This window comes from Salvelinus alpinus, chromosome 36 (assembly GCF_045679555.1).
Source record: "Salvelinus alpinus chromosome 36, SLU_Salpinus.1, whole genome shotgun sequence".
Taxonomy (NCBI): domain Eukaryota; kingdom Metazoa; phylum Chordata; class Actinopteri; order Salmoniformes; family Salmonidae; genus Salvelinus; species Salvelinus alpinus.
In genome coordinates, this window is record NC_092121.1 from 4,781,850 (window position 1) to 4,797,889 (window position 16,040).

The following is a 16,040-nucleotide window of genomic DNA, read 5'->3' on the forward strand; positions in this document are numbered from 1 at the left end:
GGTCTACCAAAACGTCTAATAGGAGATACTTTGATAAAGAAGATTTCATCGAATCCTGTGGAACAACACAACCATGGAAATATGCAAATATCAACATTCAACTGAATGTCTATGCTACAAAAAGGCGTGCGTAAAATGTTTCGCACTGCGGCATATAATCGCCGCATTGTGGCCAAGGCCCAAATCATAAAGATGTCTTCTAAGAAGCTCCTAAAGAGAATGAAACGCATTTGCATCCTGGTTTCTTTTTCGTCTAATATACAATAGCTAAACGATGCAATTTGATGCTTCCTATAAGCAAATTAAATATGTTGATTATTAACGAAAATGAAAAAGGAAAGACTAAACTCTGAAGACGGGTATTGTTGCTGGGCCTGCAATCCTGTCACATGAGCAGACGTTTTCGTAAGCGCCTGTTTCCCGTTTTGTTGATTTTTTGTTACTTTGATGGTGGTTTCCGGTCTTTCATTGATGCAATAAACGCATTAGTTACAACCCCCAATATAAGCCTTCTTTTGGTCAGTGTTGTATGCACAGAACCAAGGCAGAGACTATAGCCAACAATTCCATGGCAAACGGGTAGATTTAACATCCATAGTTTAGCCTAAAAGATATACCAATAAACGAAATATTCAAAATAACCCAAACACTTGCATCAATCAACTAAACAGGATGATGAAATCGTGATACTGATAGGCTGTTTATAGCAATACAAGTATCCCTATTATAATCAATATTAAACATTGGGCTACATTAGAAATGAAAACAGGTTAGACTATCTTGACTTTGTAAACACAGATTCAAAATAATATTCAATGAAAATTTGAACACTTTGCTATAAGGCCTACAAATGAATGGGCCTATTTATTTGTTGGACCAGACTAGCCTGCAAGTGGAAGGCTAGCCTACTATCAGCAAAATGTGATAGTTAGCGAAAAAATTCTGATAAGAAATGTGGATAGTATCATGCTTCCACAAGTTTTGTTAAACAAAAGCCTTAATGAAGGCTCATTTGGTGAAATGAAATGGAGATATATCACCTACAACTGTACATGTAGCCTGTAGACCTAGTCATTGAAACATCATACATGTTAACGTTTGTCTTTTTCTTTTGTAATATTCGACAAATAGCCTAAGCCTCGTCGATAGGCCATCGCCCATCGCATAGGCCTATGTATTACAAACATATAAGCATTTAGGAATGTAGCATATACCCAAGAGAAATCCAAAACAAAATCATTTGTAATTGATGACTTTTTGTTTTATTGGCATGAACAGAACACTTGTGCAATTGAATAACAAATAGTTCCTCACAACACGAAAATATACAAATTCCTACATCTCGTGGTCCACTGTAGGCCTACATGTCGAGAATAAAAACAAAATACGTCAAATCAATTGACATAGGGGTAAAAGCCCTTACAACAAGTCATAAAATACACATCCCGAAGATCACAAGATGACAGAGAATGAACATATATAACATAACAACGATGATCGTAGAGTTGCAAAATTGCTGCAAAGCCGATCCCTTTTCTAGGCTAGTTTTCCCAACCAGGGTTTTGCAATATTACAGATCTATGCCAAAAAAACGAGATAACATTTATCTAAATCAACATGTAAGCAACAATAGCTTATTTAGTATTGATTAGATATCAATGTAATTTTTTTCTTTATACAATTTCACTGTACTTTTAACCAAACAAGACGTGGCTTTAGACTACATGAATAAATCATTAATCTTATAGGTAGTACTGTATGTTTAACTCAGTGTAAGAATAGGGGGGACACGGTTTCCCCCCACGGTTTTAATATAATAATTGTCTCATGTAGTGCCTATTAGTCTTTTCACCGTCCTTTCACCGTCGCTACTCTTCTTCATCTTCGTCCTCCTCGCCACCCGGCGGTTCGGCTACAGGGGAGCTCCGTCCGGGCGTCTTGTTTTCCTTCTTCCACTTCATCCTCCGGTTTTGGAACCAGATTTTGATCTGCCTCTCGGTGAGACACAGCGCGTGAGCGATCTCTATGCGTCTTCGGCGAGTCAGGTAGCGATTGAAGTGGAACTCCTTCTCAAGCTCCAGCGTCTGGTAACGCGTGTACGTCTGTCGCCCTCGCTTCCTGTCTGCACCTGTAAATAACAGAGACAGAGCGTGTGTGAAAATACTGAACAGACAGAAATCGAGAGAAAACCCATTTCATTTTTCATATTTCTCAACAAACTGAAGTAGTAAAAAAATGTATAAAATCGAATGCTCTAGATTGACTTTGTTTTTTTGTTCGTGTGAACGTGTAGGCCTATAGGCTATACCTTGTGGGTTATTTTTTCAACTTAAATAACAAAGCTTTGATAAAAGTGCATAGAAAGCATAAGTCCAGAAGAGGGAAATGTTGTGATATTTGCTGAAATAAATGCAACAATTGTGTTATATTTCTGAAGATTATATGATTCGAAGAATTAGTTGTGGAGAGGATATTATTATTTACTATCTTCTCGGAGGTTAAAAGGCAACTTTCTCATAGTTTGGAAATAATTACATTTCTGAATCTAGCTGGGCCAAATGTACTGCATCTGTTGTGCTACCTCAGTGGTGGCCTATGTTGTAAACACGCCTTGCGGAGCAAATATAAACACATAAAAGTTACATTTTACGAGCTGTTTCCACTACTAATTTTAAGTGTACAGTAAATAGTTTTATAATCCCCGCAGGTATAACCGTGGGGTAGTAAGAGGGAAGCGGATGTATAGGCCAGAAAGGAAGTAATAGTCATTTCCACACTGTTATTTTGTTATGGAATTCTAGTAAAAAGTATCACTTATCAGAAATATAAATAAATTGCAGTGTTTTTGTTCATTAGTATTCCTGGTCAGATAGCGTTGACTGTAGGCCCACCACAAATCCTTAGTGTCATTTTGGCCTACAATCCAGCAACGTTTCATGAAAATAACAAGAAAAGAAAAGTAATAAATAAGCAATATTTGTAATGAGATACTATAGGCCTTTAAATGCTTGTATTACAAGCTTAGGTAATCTATAGGTTTCCTATTCCATCGTGTGCATAATACATAATATTTTTTGTAAAGTATCTAAACTAGCCTTATACTTAGGGCCACTTACTTTTCATTGACATCCTTGATGCAATGAATAGAAATAACATCTACCTGTAATGCTATATCGACTGATACGCAGTATCATTCAATTGGCAAGGATTCAAACCAATTGTGGCAAAGGGCACGCAAGTTCCTTCCATAACAGGTAGCCTAGCTTATACAACAGAAGTAGGCTATGAAACCATAAAATGCAGCTGAAAATGCTCAGCTGTATATTCATGCATTTTCCTTTTGCACAAAATACCTAACATTCCATTTCCTTGGAACATAAAATGGGAGTTTTGGTGTACACAACCTTTCCCACACAACAGGATGCCTATCTTAATTGGGCGTAGGGCCTTCTCGAATAATCCTCGATGGCATATAGGCGAGGAGCAAAACAAGATGTGTTTACATACACAAGTGATTTTACTTCCAAAAGTTCCGCATACGTTGCGAATGGGACGGGTCTCCTCCCGTTTCCGCTCAAGGCAGACATCGAATGGAGTCTGAGCTGAGCCGCAGCACTGCGGGGTTTTATTGCACGCCGTGGTCACTGGTGTGGTTCTCATTTCCTCTCTGGCGACGTGTCACATTCTGGGTGAAACTGGCTCGAAATGAGACAGGAGGAGGTTTGGAGGTCTGGGGAGCCAGGCCGAGGAAGGGGAGAGGGAGGAAGAGAGCGAGAGAGAGAGAAAGAGGGGTATTCTTATTGATTATATTTTTCTCTCCTATGGTGTCCTCGGTGATTTGTGTTTCAGCAGAGAGAAACGGCTTGGCTGGAATTATTCTCCGTGAAACGCAGTTTTGTCAGGAGTTTTAACAAGAGCGAGCATTGTGCTCTCAGAGACCCTCTAGTACGCTCGCGCATAGTCTACAACACACCCGTCCCAGAGTATAAGACACTGAAAGTTAATGTCTGTGTGAGAGAGAGGGTTCTCTCTCTCTCTCTCTCTGTGTGTGTGTGTGTGTGTGTGTGTGTGTGTGTGTGTGTGTGTGGACGTGTTTAACTATTCTTGTGAGGATCTAAGTCCCCACAAGAATAGTAAACAAACAAAAAATTGACCAACTGTGGACGTGTTGTTAGTCCCCACGAGGTCAAATGCTATTTCTAGGTAGTTTAGGGTTAAGGTTAGAATTAGTGTTAAGGTTAGAATTACGTTAAGGGTTAGCAGCTAGGGTTAAGGTTAGGCTTAGGGTTAGAGTTAGGTGTAAGGATTAGAGAAAATATGATTTTGAATGGGAGTGAATTGTGTGTCCCCACAATGTTAGCTGTACAAGACTGTGTGTGTGTGTTATTAGAGAGAGAGAGAGGGGGAGATAGACTGCCTGCCTGCTTGTCCATCACTGTGTGTACCTACTAGTCAATTTGAGCAATGTCTCGATTTGTTATATTTATTTGTGTATGAATAGTCTTAGCCTGATAAAATTACACTTTAAAATCTAAATTAGGTTTTCAAAGTCAGTTGGTGGCTCCTATAACCAAATTAGCAAGCGGTAGGCTGGCAAAGAGAGACAAGACATGCCAGGCATGAGCAGGCTTCCATTAGGATTTTTTTTTAAAGTATGCATATTTCACACAAGAACATAAATAGCTTACACACAACTTACACGACGAGCGTAGATGTATGAGAAAACGTGTGGCAACGAATACCTGCTAGTAGATGTCAAAAGCCCTGCTAATGAGGACATATGTTTCAAAACTATTTATGATGTTGTACGTTTTACGCCAGAGGCTAACAAGAGGAGGGAGCACTAAATTGACAATTGACTGATAGGAATTTTTGTGGTAATAGTAGCCAAGGCCTTGAGAGGTTACTGAAAATTATTAGACAAAATTGTTGTCAGCCACTATTTCACATGAGCCGCGCGCACTAAAATTGGTTGTTCGGTGATGGTGTGTAGTTGTTTAGCCTCCTAACGTGCATAAAACGCACACCACACAAACACAGGCAGGCGCGCGCAGACACATACCACAGCTACACAGCCACTTACACATCTACACATGCACACACACACACACACTCGTTTTACGCATGACATTATTTGACAGTACACGTAATCAAACACTGGCGTAACATGAATTGCTATTTTGTAAGCATCATTTTCTCAGACTAGACTTACTTGTTTGTTGTGTGGGCTGTAGGCAGCTGTAAGGCCCACTCACACTATTCCACAAGCCAGTCCAGAATGTCAGACAAAGGCGTTGCTATAACAAAACAACACAGCCTAACATCGCAAACCAAGCGCTAACCAACTATTAGTATCACAGTGTGTTAAGTGTTTGCAACACTCGGAGGCATTTATGCGATAATAATATAAGCCAGTGAACAGGGGGCAGAGACCAGGCATCTGGAAATCATGCTGTGTTGTAGAGTGCGCTTACCACGAGATCCTATCGAAACAGCATAAACAACAGAAAGCGATGGAATAGTCTATGTGCGCTATTTCTTTCTACCCGAGGACGGAGTAAAACAATCCAACGCCCTCTCTCTCTCTGTTTTAACACAATACCGCCTAATGAATATTCAGATGTCTTAAATTATGGTTTTATTGAGGTCATATAGCAATAAAAGATGCGCAGGCAAAGCGGCGTAAAGCATAGTTCAGGAAGTAGAAGCCCGCACTGTTTAAAGACCGTTTACAAGAATTATTAGGTCGGAGCAAAGCCCTATTCCTTTCTCCCCTCCTCTTCTTTTGAAAACATACATTTTAAGCTCACATACCTGAGCTTCTCATCCAGGGGTAGATCCGTAAACTGTCCTCGTTCTGTCTCTGCTCCGCCTTGCCGCAGCTGGACACCTTGGACGGGTCACCACCGGAGCAAATCATGGAGAGGTTGGGGTGTTCAAAGTGGGAGCAGTGCATGTTCAGAGAGCCGGTGCCCAGCCCGTACGCAGAGGGATACATGCTGCGGGTTTGAGTGGGCATGTTCCCTGCGTTATTGTACAGTCCCGACAGTGTGGAGGAAGAGGAGGAGAAGCCTGCGCCGCCGGAGCCCGAGACATAGCTGCTGACTCCCGGTGAACTGGACGCAAAGGCGCAAGAAGTTTGCTCGGGAAAGACCCCACTTGGAATAACCGAACTTGCAGCTTGATATTTGGAAAACAAAGCGTTCGCATAATACAATGAACTCATAATTTGACCGGTGATTTGTAGGCCGGGAGGTTTTACTGTCGGTTTTACGAGGTACTGTGATATATTACAGAATTACAGTCTAGATTTACACCAAAAATCACCCCTTTTTCCTCAGGGGCCACGTGACGAGGGCCATGTGATACAAACTCGTCCAATAACAGCAGGGCTTCCTACAAGCTCAGCTAATGTGGAAAATAGTGCACCGCTGACCATACACATAAAATACTTCAGTCTATTCACTGTAAGCCAAAAGGTAGGCCTACCTCCAATCAAGGAACTAACTAGAACACAAACAAATCGATAGTCAATATAATATATTATCTAATCACCCAGCGCGTTGCACAGTGATAAAAAGGGCTGATGCTTACAAATATCCAACTGAATGTATACAGACAGATCTTAAAATGTCCTCGACTTCTCGTTGGACACCACACAAATAAGAAAAACCTATTAGTTTCCATATCGATTTTACTTATCCTTGTCAGTGGTGGGATCTCTCAGCAAGTTCCTCTGTCTGTTATTGTGGTCTCTGCGCACGATGCCTGTACTATGTCCAGGGACCAGTGGAGCCCACTCTGGGAGACTTTCTGCTTTAGAGCATCCCTCTTTCCACAGCTTCCATCTCCAGCACGACAGAGAAGCTCTGGACAACACAAGCACTTTTGTTTTTACGGAACAGGGAGGCCAGTAGCTGTCTCGAGTCGCCTAGTGCCACGTACCACGCTCTCCCAGTGTTTGACAAGATTTACCTGGCGCACAGGTGCTTTTAGGCGCCTTTTTTTTCTTTCCCCACTCTCAAATAAGACTCAACATGAATGTGACTGTTATGGGAAGTGAAATATTATCACGTTTTTTTCTGAATGAGGGGTGTGTGTTGTTACTGTTAATAGTCATATGATTTAGCCAGACTTTACAGTGTGGTTCCACATGCCATCATGGCCTTATCTATGTCATGCTTGTGTGGAGATTAACACGTACGACACAATTCTAACCATGCGTCAATCCCTACATTGTTAGAAGTGTGCACCCAGTAGCCATACATACTCATTGGTTTGGTGAAGGTTTTAATGCACTTGTGTAATTTGGGTAAGATTACTAATTGGTTGAGTCAGTCTGTGTGATGACGGTGACTATTGGGATTCACACCTTGAGAGGAAATTAAGCAGCAATGATGTCACAGATTCTCGCTTGTAAACTTTATTGTGTCCTCTGTCTTCCACCGCTTCCAGGTTTAGACAATAGAACAAAGTGATGAAGAACAATAAAGCATATCATGAAGTCCCCATAAACTAATTCACGAGTAGCCAGTACACATACAGTACACATTCTGTTTAAACAAGGGGTCACATGACATCCTTTTTAATTTCCATTGTATTTTTATTCATTTTTGCACTGTGCGCATGCTTACCCAAATAAGGAAGACAACAAAATACCATCAATCAAAACGAACTAAGGAAGGACAAGTGTAAAAATAGGAAAGCCTACAGCATAAATAGGCAGTTTCATGTTGTTGGAATTCATTATTCGCCACGTGGGCATAACATTGAAATGAGAACAGTAAAAAGTGCACAATTTAACTTAAAAACTATACAGCTGCCAAGATAAATGTTAATGACAAAATTCTAACAATATAAATGTGTTTTTTTTTCTCACGATAATTGTTCCACAATGAAAGGACTCTATTTTTAACACAATAATAATTTCCAACATCAGATAAAAAGTACAAATGCTTCATTTCCCGTTCAAATGTTTCGTTTTGTCTCCCAACAACCACAATGCGAATGGTCCTGTCCTTTGTCGCCGTCAGGAGACGTTCCCTTCGAATGACTCAAACCTGGAACGACTAGCCAAAGACTGCCATGTTCCGAGACAAAACCACATGCTGACCCCACTTCCCTTATCGTTCTCGCTGCCTTTTCCGCGGTGCTGATTTCGACCCCCCCCCCCCCCCCCCCCCCAATCTCCCTATAGCTTACATTTGCTTGGCTTTGTCGCAGTCTTCCCCGGACGAGTGTGTCCCCGCGCCCTGCTCCTTCTGTCGTTTCTCCTTCTCGATCTCTTCCTGCTCTGTCTTACTGCTGGGGAATTTGTCCTTGTTGTTTTCCTTTTTCCATTTCATCCTCCTGTTCTGAAACCAGATTTTGACCTGCCTCTCGGTCAGTCCCAGGGCGTGCGATACCTCGATTCGCCGCTTGCGGGTCAGGTAGGGATTGAATAGGAACTCTTTCTCCAGCTCCAGTGTCTGGTAACGGCTGTAGGTCTGTCGGCCTCGCCTTCGTCCGGCAGCTGTTGGCAAAATGAGAGGACATGTTTGAGGAAAACATACAAATAGCCATAACGAATAGCCTATACAAGTTCACAAATGCAATCCCCTTACCTCCATCCCCAATATCCCCACAAGCAATTATTATTGTCTAGGCCTACAGAGTGAAGCTATCAATTATATAATCCACTCATTTTTATATATATATATATCCGAGGTTACTTAAACCTAGATTGACTTCCAAGTGATTTATCAGCATTGCAATACAATTCAAATGATTGGATGTTCAATGTCCACACATTCATGGGATATTAAATAAAATCCAAAGCAAATCATGTCTGACGCCCACACATAGGCTACTCAACGCATTGGGTGAAGCCATAAAGCGCCTAACCTGTGGGAAATGACCACCTTGTAGCGAAATAATCGCCGAGACCACTTTAAGTCGTAAAAGCGAGTAGTAAAACTTTAACCTGGGTGAGAAGTAAGAGAATCAGCTGCGGTCCGGCTCGCACATGGAGAGAAAAGCTTTGCTCTCTTCTCTATTCCCCTCTCTCTTGTATATGGCGGGGTCATTCAACTGTAAAGTTTTGGACACCATAAAACAATAAAAGCACTTTGTCTCTCCTTTTGAACACAGGAAACGCACCTCAGCCCTAATTGCGAATGGTTTGAGGTTTAATATTCTACCCCTTTCCCGCTATTCATTCATACCCACAAGCAATGTTCCAGTTTTAGATATGACTTACATTGCGGTCGCATCCACGGGAATAACTGCGTTGGAGAGGGGCTCTGTTCCGTGCTCTCCGTCTCATCCCCGATACCACCAGCGGCTAGCTTGCAGTCGTTGTACTGGACCAAATCTGCGTCCTGGGGTCCAAAAAGGGTTTGCCTCTGGAGAGCGTCGTACCCGTAGAAGTTGCCCGGCTCTCCATGGCATGTTACGGCGCAGGGACTCTGTTGGTAAGGGGCACTGGAGAGCGTGGACGCTCCGTGGTGGTAAAATTCCTGGATTTGAGGGGGATGTTGGAAAGTTGCTCCAGTGCCTGGTCCATACACTACTGTGGGTCTACTCCCAAGGTCCTGCGCGAACCCGCACTCGTAATAATTGGGACGTAAAGAGTCTCCACTCTTGTATTTGGAGAAGAGAGAGTTGACAAAATATGAACTCATCTTTTGTTGTTGTTGGTTTTGTTGTTGTTTGTGATTATCAAGACTCAAGCGCTCGAGAGGAAGGCAATTGAAGAGTTATTGGGTAAAAAAAAAAAGAACCCAAGCTGGTTCGCAATATATGGACTGATGTTGGATTTCAAAACACCCAATCTAAATAGCCGAAGCCACAATCATGCCGATTCCATAAAATCGTCTGCACTGAAGTGCTCCTGCATCACAATTCTGGTATGAGGTGCCAGTTCACAAACAGTTTTCTGTGATTTACTCCGCTGCAAATGAGTTGTTTCATATTTTGCGGTGTCTTTTCACGATAATTTGCATCTATTATCGGGTCCTCATCTCATTGGCTTCTCGCATCCCACACGGACACTGCTCTACTCTGCGGGCTTCTGATATGGAAGGAGTGAGAGAATGAAAAAGAGAGAAAAAGAGAAAGGGAGAGGGAGCAATGGACTAGGGGAAAGAGAGGGGGGTCGAGGGAGAGAGGAGGGGAGAATATGCGCATTAATATATTCAAGCGGGTAAGTTAATGAGAAATCTGCCGCTTTGCATCAGATCAAATAGAGAGCGCCCCCCACCCACCACAACTTACCCACTCTAAAAACCTCTCTTGGAGAGATGGATTTTTAGCATGTAGCCTAGCTAATGGTCAACCTAAAGGGATGCACATATAGCCTACTCATTCATTTCTAAATTATAATGAGGTGGGATCCTCTTTTTCGAAAATGTCAGGGTCGCCCTGGCAAATTGTGAAAGCACACGATGTAATTGGTATCAGTTTTAACAAGTCCTATAAATGTAATTGCAGTTCTAAAACAACTTGTCAAAGCCTCGGCACCAGCGTCTGAGGCTTGTTGAGAACAAACGAGGTAGTCAGATTTAACATATTGATGATAGTATTTTTATAAATATGATATTCATAAAGATATGAAGATGTCTGAAAGGAGCGCCACTCGTGGTGTAATGGAGAAAGTGGTTGTAAATGGTTTAACAAACTATAAAATGCAATAAACGCTGAGGCTGTTTGTTGTTTACACCTAGCATCAAAAAAGCTGTTAAGATTTTATGAGGTTCCACGACCAACGCCATAAATGCTTCACTTGGAGCAATTTCACCTATACAGAAATATTCAAGTATTTAATTGTCATTTTAGTTGTGTTTTCCATACGGACTGTCATTATAGAAGCTGATATTTTAACCCCTAGACTTATTTTCTGGAATAACAAATGAGGGGTTAACTTGTGGAAAGGTTGTGTTCGTTAATGACCTCATAAAAACGAAACGGTTGTTAGGATTGGGACTACAATACGTTTTAAAGGGAATATAGGCCTGTCTATACGTGATTGCTTTGAAAAATAGGCCGAGCGTAGTTTGCATTTACAAAATGAAGCCAAGGAGGAGTGTCGTCAAGCATTTAATCCGAATTCTAGTATTAGGACAACTAGCCTAGATAATTAAGATTATGATAACGTCTTAGTTACGTTGTATTGGCCAATATATGACTTACATTGTAGTATAGGAGCCAAACGAATAATAACTTTTTGTTATTCTTGTTTTATGCAGTTTTCCGATATTATGTAAGATATAGGCCTATATGTTCATTGTTGAAATTGTTGTTGTTGCCTATATGTTCATTGTTGAAATTAAGTGAGAAAATATCCATTTTGCGTGCATTATTTTATTCCCAGTGTGCGTATGCAAGTATTTGCCCTGCTAGGCTACTGTCAAATGTAACCGTTGCAATTTTTTTAAACAATAATATTAACCGTGTTTTTGGAAAACTTTCAAACATATGTCATGTGAATGTCCAATTTACAGTAGGACAATTTGTCTGCCATTTTGTCATACTTTATAGCGTGTGCATTCATATTAGGCTACGTTAAGGAGGTTACTGCAATTTTAATAAATGTTCTAACCCAAATTAGTTAGCTATCTATTGGAAGTATACCAAACTTTCGAATTAGCTACACTGAATTAACTGTTGTCCTTTACATATCAGGGAGTTCTAATGTAAATTCAAACATATTTCACAGCGCTAAAAGCGTTACCAATGTAGAGTGTTACCCAATTTAGCGGCATTTTACTTCTAACATGACGGTTTACAGCAAGAGTCACTTATTTCCATATTTCGTTACATTGTAAAAAAAAACATAAATATGAACAGCGTTTTTCGATCCGAATAATGAATATAATAGTTGTACTACAAAGTTAAACACATTGCAATCGAATAACAATAAATCATAAAAACCTTCACAACATTCAGTTTGTTTTTAGTAATTATTCCCAAAGTCATGGACAACACCTTTAAACCAACAGAATATCAATTATTACAAATTAGTAGGCTATATAATCCTCTCAGAAGAGCTGTGCCCTTTATATAAGTGCTTTAGGGTGAAAACATTATTTGCAGGCTAATAACGTTTCTGAGGAAGCAAACAAATAGCCCAAATCATTGTCAATGCGCTTCTGTTTGACTATTCAAATATATAGGCCTAATTTGAAATCTTACCCTAATACAGGAGAAACATATAGGCCTATATTAATCTTCTTGCCGCACTTCAAAATCTCTTTAAGTGATGCAAGAGGTTCTCTTCTCCCAAGTTTGGGTGGTGTAAAGTGGCCTGTCTGAGTTTTCTAAGGACTTCCGGATAGGCAGACAACACAGTGGAGGCTTTCTTTCGTGGACCAACATCGCCACCAAGAGGCCGTTTTTAGGTGTGACGCAGGGATTTCAAGTTAATACCAGTTTATGATTCTATGAACACGACCCATAAACCCACATAATGACGCTATTTCATAGCTAAACAGTGCAAGGATAGGCCTTATTTCGAAATGAGAAAACACATAGGCTACAAGAGCTGTTCCTCTTCTGTTCTGAAGACATGTTAGTCTATACATATGCCTAATCCCGTCTAGTTTAATTAATATTGCTAAAAATGTGTAATTATTTAGGCCTATTTAATTGACAACATAATATCAATCGAGTCATTTCTATATGTAGCCTACAAACTTATTTTTGTAAGAAATAATTAGCTGCCGTACATGGGCCTACATATTGTTGGAAAGAATATAATACATATTTGTTTCATTTAAGTTGTTACTCTAATAGCTGCCTACCTAATAGAAAGCATACCTTATTGTATTTGATTATATGCAGACAACAAATTAAACATATCATTTGAGATGAATCATGTAAGATGAATAACCTGAATAATGTAAAAAAAAAAAAAGAACACGAAATTGTTAAAATATTTAAAGAAACTTTGTAATTTGCAAGTGAGGTTTTTAATTGTTTCTAAAAACGAATGACGTGTTAACACGAGGGTAAATTATGCTTCAACCTTATTCGTCGACCTCTCGTGCATGGTTCAAACGAAAATAAGAATGATCAGAATATTTATTTTAAGAACTTTGAATCAAGCTCATGTTAGGAAATGATCATTTACATAACTTTTGCCAAAGTTGATGGAAAAACATAATCAACAATATGCGTTAGAAACATTCATTTTCTGTGCACATATTTGAGAAGTCTAGCTTGTAGAGATTTAGAAGTCAAAGCTATTTATTAATTTTGCCCATATGAGTTATGCGACTCCAAAAAAACTTTCCAGTTGAAGACAAACTCAACCCCTGTCTGTATGCTCTGACCCCTGGGTACTCCTGGCACATTTACTCATATGATCTCTACATGGTGCAACATTAGAGAATATTCACTTATGGACTACAACACTTGGTAGTATAAAGTCCATTATTTTAATATATGTACTCAACCCTGCGGGTTGGAAGCAGAGGGGGAGGGATAAGTGTGTAATTTTGTTTAATTACACACTTATGTGTAAAAAAAAATTGTGTAATTTCTGTTGGCATGTGTTTTTTGTTTGTCCTGACAACCAAAAAACTAATAACTTGATCACAATAAAAAACAATATGAATAGAAACATTCATTGAGGTTTAAATGTCAAAACAACTTACAACGTATAATATACATGTTGGTTATTACTATTCGTTCATCTCTGGTTATTGTTGTGGGGCCTAATTGTAGCCTATAATTATGGTAATTTCTTTGAAAAGGGTCGTAGTGTGCCTCATAGTGGTAGCAAGTACTGACAAGAGTGGTAATGATTGTCAAAAAGAGGTTGCAACGTTTGTTGTCATTTCAGATTTGGTATGATAATCTGGTGTATGATAAAATTGCCATGATAAATTGAATTTACTCTGTCCAGGAGTTTGTCTTTTTACTCAATGAATGTATGCAAAATCACAGCATACTGTCATACAACAGAATTGCAAACTGAAAATGAGAACATGGGGAAAACAGAGTTTTTAAAAGAAAGAGATGCACTCTGACCACCTATTAGAACCTATTCCATGACCTAACAATCGAAGGTTCTGCCACAAAATGGCCAGCCTAGCCTGGGGGCGAGGTTGTTAACAGATTAAGGTTCCCCTATGTCAGACGTCTCGCCAGAATCTTTTTGTGGCGTTTTATGGCACTGCTATAGGGCGGCCAGGATGCGCTCGGAAGTGAAACAAAGGGATGCTTCGCGAACACTGGACTCCGGCGGTTCATCTGGAAGTCCAGACCTCGCCACGCAAGCCCCCCACTCCTAGTGGAATCCGAAAACAACAAACGCAGCAAACAATAAACGACAAAAACGCAAAGGAACAACGTAAATCCCCAGTCTAGGAACGTGGATTAGGCCTACCACACGACACCTCGAAACAGTTATTAAGGAGGACTTGAAACTTTTCCTTCTCCCAGTGTTTGCTTTACAGCCGTTTAGTTCTTAACCTTCAGAAAGGTATACCCTATTAAGTTTTATTGCAGTCATATTATTTTATTGCGGCACACCGCATTGAATTTTCTTTCTCTCTTTTATGACAGTCGGCTTCCCCATCTCCTCCTCCCCAAACGAAAGCCCACATCGTTTTTGCTGTTTGTTTCCTCCTGAAAAAAATACCATAACAGGCCCAGGATTGGGTGGTACAGAGCCATAATAACCAATACTGACCCTAACAAGAAATAGGCTTTTTATTCCCATATGCTTGGCGACGCAAAAAACGGTAACGTCTCAGTTGTACATCTGCAAGCCAGTAGTTCTGGTTGGCCCGAACTTCAAGACATATTTTAATTACTATAGGCTGCAGGGATTCAGATAATAACACCCAACAATGTTATTGTACATTCAACCTCATGTAGCCTATATTCAGTCTCCAGAGTTCCACGCCCATGTTGTTATTTTCCATTTCTGAAAAATAAATCGATGAAACATTAGCATCATTGTTTATTATGGGATGTTACAGGAGGATATAGGGTATGAATTGTACCATTATGCGCCACATTGTACCAAAATACGGCAATAAATCTATAAAACTATTTAATCCAAGTTCATGAATAGACTGCTTTTTAGTTAAATATAATATATGGACTCATTATGCAAAGGGGTGGGCATTTGCTGGGCGTGCCATTTTTGGAAAGACCTATTAAAAAATCATGCAGTTTTCTTTGCGTTCCTCTTTGGAAAAAAGCGAACATGGGCCTTAGAATCATAACCTACCTCACTAGTCATGTGCCACAGGCCCCATGAATAGTATTTTCCACGCACAGTACAGCACAGCAGATTGGTTTCATTCCACGTCCTTCTCTATCCCCTTCTCGGGTTCTACACGAGTGGGACATTTTAAATACACAAAACCCAAACTTGTATTGTCATAAGCGTATTAAATGAAAACGTCAAGATAAACTCTGCCATAGAGTCATCTTAATGAATGTTAGGGTCTGGGGCTATCTTCTTCAGGGAACTATGCGCATACTTGGCCAAATTGACTCCTTTCCTTCAAGTACAATTCAAGACAAATGCTCCGGCGCACGAGACATATTTCGAACACATGCTCCTCCTAAAAGATGAAGTGGAATTGGAAATATAAAAAGCCTCAAACTTGTTTTGTTGTCACTCACACGCAGAGAGAAGGCGCATATGCGCCCTATTACGCGCGCTCTTGAGACCTTCCCACTGTCTAAAATGAATTGGCTATCATAAATACAACTGCTTTACTTTCATTTGAATCTCATATCAATTCCATGAAGTTATCAACAGCAGTAAAAAAGTGCAGAGACGTTGTTCTAATGTAAACTATTTTTTTAATACGAATCCAGCATCAGCAGTTCTATCTCACAGATAAACAACACAGGACTGAATACAATTTACATAAGGGACACAAGAGATTAATGTGATATAAAAATTAAAAAAAGACAGAGGGGGTTGGTAGTTTCTGGAGTCGGTCCTTACAGCGTTGTTGTTATTAAAAATGAAGAGTCCAACTGAGATGACCTGAAGGCCTGCAATGAATATGCATCTGCAATGAATATGCGAGGCT

At 40.1% G+C, this 16,040-nt stretch overlaps 1 protein-coding gene across 1 annotated transcript; it reads right to left on the bottom strand.

Moving 5' to 3' along the window:
- Positions 1 to 1,923: 1,923 nt before the first annotated feature.
- LOC139565085 (homeobox protein Hox-B8a-like) lies at positions 1,924 to 10,112 on the bottom strand. The gene is made up of 3 exons (XM_071385147.1): positions 9,239 to 10,112; positions 8,203 to 8,512; positions 1,924 to 2,128 (listed from the first exon to the last, which is right to left on the bottom strand). The coding sequence occupies exons 1-3, from the start codon at positions 9,660 to 9,662 to the stop codon at positions 2,071 to 2,073; spliced, it is 792 nt and encodes a 263-aa protein (XP_071241248.1). The 5' UTR covers positions 9,663 to 10,112; the 3' UTR covers positions 1,924 to 2,070.
- Positions 10,113 to 16,040: the final 5,928 nt, after the last annotated feature.